Source organism: Camelus dromedarius, chromosome 6, assembly GCF_036321535.1.
Source record: "Camelus dromedarius isolate mCamDro1 chromosome 6, mCamDro1.pat, whole genome shotgun sequence".
Lineage (NCBI taxonomy): Eukaryota > Metazoa > Chordata > Mammalia > Artiodactyla > Camelidae > Camelus > Camelus dromedarius.
The window spans coordinates 69,084,977-69,098,785 of record NC_087441.1 but is presented as its reverse complement, the minus strand read 5'-3'; the positions used below and the strand labels follow the sequence as shown (position 1 = coordinate 69,098,785).

General features: G+C 43.6%; 1 protein-coding gene across 5 annotated transcripts in view; it reads right to left on the bottom strand.

Annotated features, from left to right (window-relative positions):
• FILIP1 (filamin A interacting protein 1) overlaps positions 1-13,809 on the bottom strand; it is a 180,937-nt gene that overhangs the window by 8,908 nt on the left and 158,220 nt on the right. For 2 of the 5 annotated variants that reach the window (XM_064486933.1, XM_064486937.1), the window contains exons 5-6: positions 9,578-12,383; positions 5,807-6,523 (exon numbers count right to left, since the gene is read on the bottom strand). In XM_064486933.1, coding sequence (XP_064343003.1) covers positions 6,317-6,523; positions 9,578-12,383 — 3,013 coding nt within the window. In that variant the 3' untranslated portion in view covers positions 5,807-6,316. Of the gene's footprint in view, positions 1-5,806; positions 6,524-9,577; positions 12,384-13,809 lie in introns of those variants that run through there. The other 3 variants (XM_064486934.1, XM_064486935.1, XM_064486936.1) reach the window with 3 other exon arrangements.

Below are 13,809 nucleotides of genomic sequence, written 5' to 3'. Positions count from 1 at the left end.
AGAATCATGAAAGATTCTGCCAGGCCAGAAGCCAAGGCAAGGTGACTAGTCAAAGGGTACGTCCCTTCCTCTGTCTCCTGGCCTTGCCCTACCTTGGGTCTCTAGTCCATCATTCAGCAATTCACCTTCTCTGGATGTTTCCCTTCATATCTATCCTCCTTCTTCATCCTGCTTATGGGTGGTGTTGTTGGTCCTTTAAAATGAGAGCCTGTCTGATCTATTTTAGAGGCTCCTTCACAAATCACCTGAAATGTTTTCTTTCCTGAAGTGTCGTTCATGCTCCTCTAGGGGGAGTCAGAGAGGAGGAGCAAAGACCCATTTGCAATTCATTCAAAGGTGTTCCTTCACAGAAAGATCTCAGGCCCCCTGAGTTCTCCACACATTTTTGATGGCTTCAAGAGCACGAATTCCCTAACCCAGGACTCCTGGTTGTTTTGCATCCATTACCTGCCAGGGTGCCTTTGGGGAGAAACGGAAGTAACTTATCCCATCCAGAATAGCAGTGCCTGGATTTCCCTGAATTCTACCCTATCTCTCCCTCCGTGTTCCTACACATGATCTGTCAGGACCCTCTACATCACTCTCACAGGTTTGCAATGCAGACTAAAGGAGGAAGCAAGAGCACTTCTTTCTTCCCCAACTCGCAGCCATCCTCCAACTGACGGTTTTCTTTCTGTACAGTAAGTGCCACGTTTTTTAGAGCCCTTACTGTAAAAATGTAAAAATAAAATGACAGGCTTTAAACCCCAGGTTCGAGTCTGAAATCATGGTTGGTCTCTCCCGTGGAGGCAATGTTTTTAAAAGAGCTTTTGAACAGAGAAGGACACAACCGCCCAAAGGAAAAGGAGAAGGGCAGTCCAGGGACAAGGAACAAGTTGAGCAAGTCAGGGAAAGGTGGCCTGGCTGCTGTGAGTCGTTCTGTGGGCCCCGGGGCTGAGGAGGGCGGGGAGGAGGGGGGTTCCAGATGAGGGAAAGGGAGGTGCCCAGAAGAATGGGGAGGTTAGGGAGCCAGGCCACAGAGCCTCGAGCACCACACCAAGGAGCTGGCCTTGCATTTTGTAGATAAAGAAGAACCTTGAAAGATTTTCAGGTAGAGGAGTCAGAAGACCAGGTTGCACTTTGGAAAACAAAATGAAAAATGAATCAGGAAGTTTGGAGGCTAGAGATTATGCGATCACTTGGGAGAGCATCAGAATAATCCAGATGAGACATAATTACAAAGTCAACTCAGGCAGTGATGGGGGAAATGGAGATGTGGGCACAGCTGCTACAGGTGTTAGGGGTGTGAATATGAGAGACTTGTTGAATGAGCCTACTGGATGGGCAACGGGAGGAGGGGCTAAAGATGGCTCCCAGGTTCCTCTTGAGTGACTGGGTAGCTCAGGACAGCCCTGCTGAGGTGGAGAATAACAGGAGGAGGAGAAGACTTGGAAGAGTGATGGAGGGAGGGTTGAGAATGGCTTTCAGACAAGTTGAGTTGGAGAGGTACAGCACAAACTTGAGCACATGGTAGGAGAGAGGTTTGGTAGTCATCAGTGTATGGGTGATAACTGAAGCCATGGGAATGAATAAAATAATCACAATGGGGTGGGGAGGGTATAGCTTAAGTGGTAGAGCGCATGCTCAGCATACACAAGGTCCTGGTTCAATCCCCAGTACCTCCTCTAACAAAAATTAAGTAAACCTAATTACCTCCCCCCAAAAGAGTTTTTTTTTTTTAAATAATAATAATCACAATGAGCATGTAGGGTAGGCAAATGGCTTTTGACAGAGACCAGGGGAACAACCCTTATGTATGCATGAAACAAGGGGCCAGCAAGAGAGACTGAGGCGGGACAGTCAGAGAAATCAAAGGAAACCCAAAGGAGATTAGATGTCTTAGTCACAGAGGAAGAAGAGAATAACCTCACTCTACTTTTACCCTTCCAGAGATCAGGGGTTTATTTCTGGGGGAAAAAAAAAAACCTCACATAAGAAATTCTGGCTTTAGGTACAAGAATGGACTGAACACAAGGGAATAAAAAATTTACACACTAAACTGTGAGATTCTCCACCTCACCTCCCTGATCTATTTCCAGAATGCAGGTAGCTTGCCCCAGGGAGGTTACTGGAGGATTCTTCTCTGTAGAAACTACTGGAAGATGTATTTCAAAAGATAGATAGATAGATAAGCAAAAGAAGTAGATTAGAAATCCAGAAAACAGAGGATTCAACATCAGGCAAAAGCACAGCAGGACAGCAGCTGCACAGCAGGCAGAGAGGACAAGCTTTCCAGACTAAGTAAGGAAGCAGACGACTGAACTAGCAGGGCCCTCAGGGCAAACTATGAAACTGATGTGCTTCAGTGTCCAGAAAAATTACTGGTAGATGTTTGGTTGATCTGTTGGAGCATTTGGGAAAAAAATATAGATAAACATATAGAAAATCAAGCAGATGAAAAATTAAAGCAATTATCCTTTCAAAGGGAGAAAAGGGGTAAGAGGAAGAAAACATAATCATAGTACACTGCTTGGCTCAGCAGGGAACAATATTTAAATTTACATTGTAAACATGAACATATAAACATGCAAATGCTGACTGCTGATTTACTGAAGAATAGGTGACGTAATCATATTGTGAGGATGGGGGAAAAGGGAAGAGAGGGGACGTGTAAGAGGACTAAATCCTCAAACGTCAAAATAATAATGGGAAGAAAAAAGATATCTAAAATGTATAAATGAAAAGTCAGAGTACAAGTACATTATTTAAAAATATGGAGATAAACACCAGAAGAAACAGTTAAGAGTGAGAAAGGATGTTCTCCAGGGAGCAGAAGTGAGTTTGGAAGAGTAGGGGTGAGGTAAGGAACAGCTGTTTTCATTGTCTTTCAGCACTGGCTGATATTTTAACTATGCATACGAATTACTTGAACAAAAATAAAAGGTAACTAGAGATAAATGGGAAGTGTGGAAGTGGAGGCAGAAAAGGTAGAGTGTTCAGTCAATGGCTTCGCTGGGCAGGAGGGAGACAGGGCAGTAGCTACAGAGGATGACACAGCTCAAGGAGGAATTGTGCTAAAATGGGAGAGGCTGGAGCTTAGCGATCTCCTGTGTGGAGGTAACAGGTGAAAAGGAGAAGTTGAGAGAGCCGACGATGAGGAGGTAACCAGTGATGAGACCCTGGAGGAGGAGGTAGGAGGGAAACACTGAGTATCGTCTGGGTGGAGGAAGTTTAGGAATAAAACATTCCTGTTTACTGGGAAACCCTCTCTGGGCTCATCTTGTTACCTCTTCCTCTCTCTCTGCCCATGCCTCGCACTTAAACATGCTCTTCTAATCTAATATCCCTGGGTTTTTCCCAATCAGGAAAGTCTCACTCTTTCCCCAATATTCCAAATCTATGAAGGAATGAGAAATTCAAATCTTTGTACATCTTACATTCTTGGACACGTTTTCGTTTCCCCGAAATTATACTCTTCACCCACTGCACACTGAAGACGTTTCTTCACTTCTTTCTTAAAGACATTCAGGTATGCAATCTGGTAACACCCTATCCTTAATGAATACACTGAAATCCCTGCATGGCCCAACTGCCACCCACTAACCTGTCCTCACTGAAAATATAATAAAGATGCCCGTAGTAACTCAATGACTCTGTTTAAGCAGGTAACCCAGGCAGGAAAGTCATTTTCAAGGAATGATAAATACCCTTTGGGCTGTGCCCTGTCTTGGGACGATTCTGGTACCACGCGTGCTACATGGCCACCCTGGTAGTCTGCAGAAACAGCCAACACACAAAAAAGATTCTCAGGAGGGTAGCTGTGCGGATTGCTCCCTGCAAGTCCCCAGGGGGCGCCGTCACACTGAAATCTGTGGAAATGGCACCCCTGCCTTCCCCAGGGCGGGACCCGCCAGCATCTATACACAGCAGCCCTGGTGAGACCCGTTATTTACACGATACTATGTTCCCGGACGGGATAAGACTCTAACTTTTTAATCCCATTCACTCTCTTAAAAGCACATTAAACTGCGTCTTAAGAACATTATACTCACAAATAGAAGCCGGAGTTGGAGTGCATTGAATCCTCCACCTCCTGTCCCCTGTGGATTTCCTTTCTAATATATAGTTTAAAACAAGGCTATCCAATAATGTAGAGTTGGTTCTAAAATTACAAAGAAAAACTGCCACGGCAGTTGCTCTTTATCATTTCTGAAAAGTGAATATGTGTTGGGCTGCCAAGTTTTCTTAGCAGTTGTGCTTTGCAGGTGGCTGCTTTCCAAGATCCGGATGTAGCAACATCCTGCACATGCACTGTTAAGCCTTCTGCAGCCCTCTCCCCGAGGATGGTATGGGCTTCCAGGCAGAACCGGTGGAAGCACAGTGTGAGCAGGTAAAAACATCAAAAACAACAGCAGTGACAGTAGATTAGGGTAAAAGTCACTGAAGAAGGGCAGGGAGAGTCAAAAGGAATGCAGCGTTTTGTGCATTTGACACCTTCGTTTACTCAAAGACCGGGCGTCATGGTACAATAACGTTAAATACCCTGGATGCCAGGGAGGCGTTTGAAACACAGTTGGGTGTCTGTTTTCCAAAGAGATGATGCCCACTTTACAAAAGGGGAAAATTCCATTTTAAAGGAACATAAGCCAGTATTCAAAATGGCAAGATCTCTTGTTTGAACTCATTCAAAATTATCGTTCAGAAAGTCTTTTTTTTTTTTCAGTCTCCCTCTCCTTCTACCTTGAAATTTCATTATTAAGGCGCGTCTACCGTGATTGCTCAGCGTTTTTAAATACAGCTGCTGACAATTGATAAGCTGTAGGCAACCGTGCTCTGATGAAGTGAATTTGAACACTGGGAGGTGTCCACCTCCATCACACACAATTCAAGCCCAAGTTCTGCAAGGGACAGGAAGTCCAGGGTGGAAACAGCTCAGAGGACAGCCTCTTTACCACGAAGCAGGATGTTTCCTGGACTAAAAACCAATTGTGCATCTTTTTGAAAAAATATTACCTTTTCCCAACTATCAAGAGCAGGGACTAATTGTGAGGAATTTTGGAACCTCACAGTTCAGAAGTGGAAAATAGCAAACTGTAACTTTGCACCTATTGTGTTGTTGTAAAGTTCACTCCATTGGCTCAAAGATTTTGACAAAGGTGCTGCCTACTCCAGACCTCAGATGCTAAGCTGGGGATTGCTAGCCTTGAGCTCATTGGTGGTTATTTGACTACGAAGCATCGCATCCACTTTAACATGGTTAATCTTCTCACAGATACCTGGTATTTTGCATCCACACACTGTTCATGCTTATTAAAACATGCTTAAAATTAATGACAAAGATACAAACACAAGTCATCATAATACACTTCACCACACACGCACATGTGCACACACACAATCATGAACTGGTTCTATACTTGGGAATAAACTCCACACTTAACTGTGAAAATGTTTCAATTCCATTAAGCTATGCATGATGTCATTTTATTTCTTGGCAACAATGTATCAAAATTTACTTTCTGCTTTTTTTTTTAAATCCATTGCAACCTCTGTTGAGCTATAAAGGGCCGTTTGGCAGCTCTATTCAAACAGCTCCACAATTTAAATTAATAGCACCCTTGAATAGAGCATGAATCTAACAATCATGGTTCTGAAATTCCAAAATCTTTGTAATACACACAGACACACACAAATAAGTAAAACTCTGTTTTTAGGAGTCTGTATTTCATTTCCATTTTATTTCACATTCAAATTGCTTCCTGAAATTATCTCAGAGGCTTTTTTTTTCCCTCAAAACTTTAGAGGTCCAGGCCCTGTGATAACTAGGTGGTTTTTGTTTTTTGTTTTTTGTTTTTTTTCCACCACATGAAGCAAGTTTGGAATTGGACAGAGGCAAATGACTATTTCCTATTTCATAAACTATTTCCTATTTCATAAAAGGGTTTTTGAAAATTCAATTATTGGGGAAACAAGGCCTATTAAATTTGATTTATAATTAGGAAATATGGGAGTCGGCTTTGGAGAGGATGTGACCCAGCCCCCATGTCTTACAGGGTTAACTGATGGGGCCACTTCCTAGAAGCAAACCCGGGTCTGGAAGTCAGGCCCCGCCTCCTCCCCAAAGCACACCGCACGCAGCAGTATTGCCGGTTAGTTCTCTTCCCCAGCATCAAAACACATTCACAAAATAGGAAAGACACGGGGCTATTAGTTGATTATTTTATGAACAAGAAATTAAAACCTTAAATTAGTACACGGAAAGAGCTGGCACGAACGGACGCCGGTCGGTTCTCACGGCAGCAGCAGCGACTGCACAACATACCCCCAGCCGCTGCCCTCAGCCCTTCCCCCCTCCGGGAGAGGCGGTGCTGGCGGCTGCAGACTTCTTCAGCTCTATTTTCATAGACTGAGTCTCAGCTCGAGGCTCGAATTTGGTCAGATTTCCTGCTCCTGGGGCTGCCACTACTGGCTTTCCTGCTTTCATACCTTTTGACATAGGAATGCGGGTGGGTGTAGGCCGCTGGGATGACCCGTCTTGTCCTGACTGTAAGAGAGAAAATACAGAAACACGAGGGCGACGCGGGTGAGTTTCCCCCTGGAAATGCCGTGGATCTGAACGTAAGCAGGGCTCTCGCCACCGGACCACCCCCTCCCCGGGTAAAACGATGGTGAGAAAGTTGGAGGTGGTGTCTAGCCCACTCTGACTGCCTCCCTTTCCCTCTCCCGAAATAGCTCTTCCAAACTTCCTTTCCTTCCCAAGCCCTGAGCCCACCTCCTCACCCTTCCTGAGGACGACCCTCGGTCCTATTTCACAGAGAAAATACGGGCCTCCTGGCGCAAACTCAGCCATCTTCACTCCTCCTGTCCCCCAAATGACTTCCACTTTCTTTAGAAGCAGCCAGTTTTTCTCATTTTTTTGCTTTTGTTTTTCTTCTCATTTGTTTTGTTTTGTTTTGTTTTTTGAAGGGGGGCTCATTAGGTCTATTTATTATTATTAGTGTTTTTTTGTTTGTGTGTTTGTTTTGGGTTTTTGTTTTTGTTTTTAGGGGAGATCCTGGGGATTGAACCCAGGGCCTTGTGCATGCTGAGCGTGTGCTCTGCCGCTTGAGTTATACCCTCCCCCCTTCTCATTTCTTATTGTCACTGCTGAGACCACACCCTCCTTCTTCAAGTGCTCCTAAAACTCTTCCTGTGATTTCTCCCTTTGGTCTCACCCATTCCCCTTGGTCTCTGATTACTCCTTTTCACCTCGTGGTGGCTCCTGGTTCTACCTGGCCTGCCTTCTAAATGTGGGTGTCATCATGCTCCATTGTCAGCCCCCTTCCAATTCTGCACACCCACCCTGAGCATCGCCTCCGTTATCACCCTCCGTGTTGGTGAGTCCTGGAACATTGAGCCCTCAGTGCTCTCCTTAAATGCAGATCCAATATTTCCAACCACTTGCTAGGCATTGCCAGTGTCCCTCAGGCTTCTCAAATGTAACGTGCCCCAAACATTACTTATTGTCTTCTCCAGACAGCAGGCCCCCTGGGTTTCTCATTTTATCCACCCTCACAGCCAAGCCAGAAACCTCAGAGCCACCCCCTATACTGAATTTGTTATGAAACCTTTGATTCTGTCTTCAGTACATCTCTGTCCTCCAATTTCACGACCACAGTTCAAGGCTATACCATCTCTAACCTAGAGAATTCTAACAGTATCCCTGTCCTCAACCTGTTTCCTCCAGTTATCCTTTTGTTTTATCGACCTATCTAGAACATAAGTAATAGAATTTTTTAAATCATTTCCCTCTTGATGGCTCCCATTGTCTACTCCCCAACATTAAATGCCAATTTCGTAAGACTGACACCTCTTCAGTATCCAACCCAGGGTGCTTCTCCTTTTCTGTTCTTGCCTTTCGTCCCCACGCCCATCTGCTGCAGCACAAAGGGACTGCTCACCGTTCCCCAACATGCCAGCCCCTCCATACTGCCATACCTGTGCACACACTGTCCTCTCCACATTCCTTCCCCTTTCCTTCTTGAAAATCTCTCCTTATCTGTGAAAACCTCTTCCCCGTGGGAAGCTTTCTCCATTGGTTCCTTTCTATCTACTGCTCCCGTAGGACCACTAGGTAGGTTCCAATCCTGCCTCTCCCACTGAACCAAGAACTTCTACAGGTCCTCTTTACAGTCAGCACCTAACCCCACGCTTAAAGTGTAGCCAACACTCAATAAATGTTGAATAAATGCACACACGAACTAGCCACACTATTCATTTTCTAAGATGCGTGTCCCAAACTTTTTGTTGTCCTTGCTTTATGGGATCTGGTATACCTGAAGTGGGCCATTGCTTAAGCCTTAGAAATCTTACACGGTTGTTTTGAAATCCTATTTGGGTATGGGCTTTAATCAGTCACCCAACATGTTGCTACAGAAGGTAAGGCTATCCTGTTCTGACCTTTAAAAAATGGGAAGATGTTTCAGCAGAAAATCAGCTCTAAATTACAACAGTTACACCTCCACTTCTTTTATAAAAATCCAAGCTATGCACTGTGTTCCTTAAAAAGCAGGACTGAACCATTTGAGAAGGGTGAGCAGTTCTGAATGCTATTTGGCTCCTGTAGAGTCAGTAACAAAAAGCTTTGCCAGCAGAGCAATTAGTAATTCACACTTGGAAGCCTGTCTTGGGCCTATGTTTGTGCATGGAGAATTAAAGTAAATTACATGAAGACGTGGGAAAATGAGCCATAGTTTCTATACTTAAATAATAAGCTTCCCGTCTTTCTTAAGAGCTTCCAAGATATGCAGAAGAATTTGTTCAGGGACTAGAAATCATAATTTTTGCCAGTTTAAATTAATATCTAAATAGTAGACATTCTTCTATGTCATTTACCAATCGTCCCTAATAAACGAAGACAGTCACTGGAACTATTTTGAAAAACAGAATTTATTTTTTAGTCTCTGGTTTTATAGTCAAGATATGCCTTTTTAAATCTCATTTAGCCCTCCAGCCGGTTATTAAATAAATATTTATCAAGCACCTGCTCTCTGCATGATACTGTTAAGATATTATTAATGACATATAGTGTTTAGACCTAGAAATTCACTTCTTTTTTACTTTTAAAAAAGTTTTTGATATAAAAATCTTTTAATCTTACTTTTGGAGTAAAGTATGACTATGACCAGACAGAAGTACATATTGAATATCTTAGGTTATAGAAACACAACGCAGGAACACATTGAATTTTTCCTGCATACTGACTGTTTCTCTCCAGGCTCCATTTTTTTAAAAGCACTTTAAACATAAAAGTCAAATTTTAAACGTTATTAGTACCACAGGCTAACACTGCGAAGAGGCCATCTTGGGGATTTCTGGTGTCTCCATAATTTACATGAAAGAAACAAAACTATCCCTCCAAATTAGCTCAAATTAATAAAATATTAGGCTACTTTTTAGTCTCATTTCTTGGTGTAGATAGTCCCCTAGGAAGCATCTGGTAGTGGGTTCGGGTGGGGCGACAGGCGTGTGGCTTTGTTGTATTTGGGGCGCTGGGTTACTCTCACGGCTCACTCGTGCCCCCCTGGGTTGGCTGACCTCTGGAGCTTCCTCTACTCACCACTGACTGGGTTCCTCGGGCGGATGAGGTTGTGACAGGTGTGATGGTGATGGTGCTCGTGACTTTGCTCCCGCCAGGGCGCGACGAGAGATGGTTCCTGGGAGAGCGCAGGACGGTGCCAGTGGACACCTCCTTCTCAGCCGTCACGCTGACAGGTCGGACAGTGATAACCGGACTTGCTCCTTCGGCCGACGTCCCCGGGGATCGTTTAAACTGAGAACCCAAGTGAATGTGAATTTTATTGTCTTCCGTGGTTATGATATTGGCATTGGAGTTATATTTCCGGACTGGAGTTGGAACAGTCTGCTTTTCTGGGGTGACTTTGAAGACAGTCCTTCCCATGGGCATTTCCTGGGATTCGGGAGAGACGGCGACCTCAGCTGGTGCCGCGGACGTGGACACCGTCATGATCTGGATCGGGGAGGTGGGCCTGTCCGCAAACGCACCTCTTCCACTTTCTGGGGTCTTCTCTCTGGAAAAGGTAGTAATTGTGACTGGGGACATGGATCGTTCTGTGCCAAGAGGGCCATCGCCACCTTTTTGCTTTTGAGACATGACATTTGGTGATGGAATAATGGTGATCCTTGGTTTCTGATTCCCTAAGGTAGGAATGACGGTGGTACTAGAAAAAAATTCTTCAGACGTCGGGCTGGTTATCTCCAAAGTCGCGGTACTGTTCTCGTGGTCTGGGGTCACTCGGATATGCAGGGGCTGGCCCTGCTTCGGGGAAAGAACCAGCTCTCCCGGGTGCCCCGGACTGGAACTTGTTCGAGGCCCTTTCTCTTGAGTCATCGGGGGCCCGTTTTCCCTTTTTCTCATCCATGGAATCCAAGACTTCCTCATGGTGAGCTCGTTGGCCGCTGGCGGATACCGGTCCAGAACAGAGGATCGTTCCATAGGCTTCTTCAGCCCCACCTGCCGAAGATTACTCATTATGTGATTCTCTTCTTGAAAGGATTTCCGGATGAACACCGCCGGCGTCTCCTCCTCCGCCGCCTCACTGCTGACGGCATCTGTCTGGACGCCGGTGGACATCACGGGAACATCCACCATTCTCCTCCCGTTCACGCTGGGTCTGAGAGCTCGGCTGTAACGCTTCGAAAGCTCCAACTCTTTGGTCAGATTGAGCACCTCCTGCCCCATGTTTTTGTTCTTATTTTCCTCTTCCAGGAATCTTTGTTGGAGAACAGAATAATCCACTTGGAGCTGAGAAAGCTGATCTTCTTTGTTCATTAACTCATGAATCTTCTCCTTAAGAGCTTGCACTTCGGCTTTTAAGTCTCGACTTTTAGCTTCTTCCAACCGAAATCGGTGTCTCAGCTCCGCTTCCTGGCTCACAGCCTCACCTTTCTCTATTGCTTTATTCTTGGCAATCTGGTGCTTTATCTCCTCCAGCTGTTGGGAGAGGAAGTTCGCCTTGTCCTGCTCAGTTCTAAATTTCTGCTCCAGCTGGTCATACTCATCCTCTGTCTTCATCAAATCCCCTTCGACCACCTCCAGTTGTTGCAGGCGTTTCTTCAGTCTCTCAATTTCAAGGGTAAGTTCCTTAATTTTGTTATCTTCTGGGCAGGTGAGCTCAGGTCCTTTTCGAGACCTCCCTCTGGTTATTTCTCTCTCCACTTCCTCTATCCCATCAAGTCTCTTCTTTAGTAAGTCAACACTGCAGCTTAATTCAGAGGATTTTTCTTCTTCGCTTTTCAGTTTGCCTATTAACTCGTCTCTCTCTTTTGTCAGATTGTACACCTTTTCCTCCATTTCAGATTTCAGTTTTAAAAGCTTCTTACTTTCTTCTATTAGTTTCTCAGTGACATCCATAACCTTTCCTTGTTCCACCTTGAAGTTTTTATTGAGTCCATCTACTTTTCTCTCTTCTTGCTTTATTTTTTCCATCATATTTTTCCTTTCATCAACCAGCATCACGGTAAATGACTTCAACTTTGTCAGATCATCTTTGAGGCTTAATTCAGCCTTTTCCAATCTACTTTCGGAACATTCCAGTTCTTTAACCCGACTCTTGACCACCTCCAATTCATTGAGCAGGTCCTTGGTTAAGCTCTTTTCTTTCTCCAGATTTAAATGCAGCTGGGTGCACTCAGATTTACTCTTGCTAAAGGCTTCTTCCAGTTTCTCCAGTTCTGACATTCTCTTCTGTAACTTCTCCACTTCAAGTTTGAGCTCCCGGCTATGGTGTTCTTCCTCCTGCAGCTTCTTCCTCAGTTCCCGGCACTGGGATTCCGTTTTCGTGATCTCCTCATCTTTACCCTCCATTTCGAGCACGCGCTTCCGCAGATTTTCCACTTCTGCCATGAGGCTGGAGTTGCCACATTCCCCTTTGGCAATTTTCTCTCTTAGTTCCTGAAGTTCTTCCTCCGCCTTTTGAAGATTTTTGTTGGTCTCTTCCAGCTCCTCAATTCTTTGAGTTAAGCCAACCAGCTTGAGCCTGAGTTGCCTATTGTGAGACTCCTGATTGGCGAGCTTAGCATTCATCTCTTCATGCTCCTGGGAAAACCTCGAAGCCTTGTGTTCAAAATCCACTTCCAGCTTGAGCAATTTCTGCCTGTCTTCTTTGGATTTGGAAGTAATGGCTTTGAGCTTTTCTTCCTCTTCCCTCAGTTTCTGAGTCAGGTCCTGTACTTTCTGGCTTTGCAGGCCAAGTTGCTCGATATGCATTTGCCTTTCATCCACCAGCATGAGTGCAAAGGACTTGAGTTTCACCAGCTCATCTCTCAGTTTGTTGAGCCGCTTAGCGTTTTCCTTTTCTTTGCGGGCTTGGTAAGCCTTTTCTTGTTCAAGGAGTTTTTTCAACCTAGAAAACAAAATATATTAAAATATTACCTTTATTACATTATGTATGATAGTTTATATATTCTGTAATATATAAATAATATTTCTTATAACTGTTAAAGAGTTAATCAGCAAAGAAGTTTGTCTTAGACATTAAATAAGAATAAAATACTATTATAATAAATCCCTTATCAATTACTGCAATATGAAGGTTTAACAAATGGCCATTAATGAAACTAATCAGAAATCAGGATGCTAGTTACTCACAGGGAGGGGTAACGCCTAGAAGGGGGCCTGAAGAGGGCTCTTCAGGTATAGTTTCTGTTTCATGATCTGTGTGCCTGTTACACAGAATTGTTCAGCTTATGAAATTTCAGTAAGTTGAACACTTTGATGTGAGCAGCTTTCTGCATCTATACTGTACTTCAATAATATAACCACTGAGTAAAACTTCGGTTTTGCAATAAGGGCTGTTTATAGAGAATTTTCTGTGCTCTAGGCACTAGTATTTATTTTGTCCTCATGGCAATTCTATGAGGCACGGACTGCTACTATCATCCCCCTGGGGAAGATGAGACGGGGCACCCGCCCCAGGTCACACAGTCAGTAAGTGGCGGTACTGGGATACAAACTCCTGCAGTAGAGCCCAGAACACTTGTTCCTTGTCTGTGTATCACATGACTTCAAAAGAGAAATTTACCTTAAATGAAAGAGAAGACTCTGAAAAGAAGAACCTTTGAGTTTTCTTATTTTGTATGCAACTACTGTTGGGGACAAGGCAAGTGGAACTTTCTGGTAGAAAGCTGATCTGCATAAACTGGTTTTAGTTACCACCAGATCTGGCATGCAGTCTTATCTTTGTTTTCTGATTTAAACAGTTGTTTTGTTTTTTTTTTTTTAATTGAGAGCTAGGTAGGAAGGAAATCTGAATTCCTAGCAATACAAAAATGTGGCAGCCACAGAAATTACTAGTTTGTATGCATGAAGTGCATTTTCTTTCTGTTGTTTATGTATTGCTTTAAAAAGCAGAAATACAAATATACCACAGTAACTAGGTACCATCCTTGTGGTGGTCAGTTAACTTCCACCAGTTTTTAATAGCTGTTTTCAATTATCCATGAAACAAAGTTGATCTAATAATTATATTTACCATGTGTAGTATAAGAATGTGTTTTAGTAATTTATACTTATAAGAGAAGCAAGTTATAAACAACCACTAATGTATTTGTTGTAAGTACATTTTTTCTTTCAGTATATTTTGAACTTTACTTATTCTGAATGACTTATTTCATATTTATGACTAGATTAGCTGTTATCCAAGTAAACAGAAGTTAGTAGTCTTATATTGCATTGTGCAAGAAATGATTGGACATAATACAGAGAAACTATTTATAATCAATCCAGTGTCAGATAATTACTATAGAAGTGGCTCTGCTGATGTCAGTAAG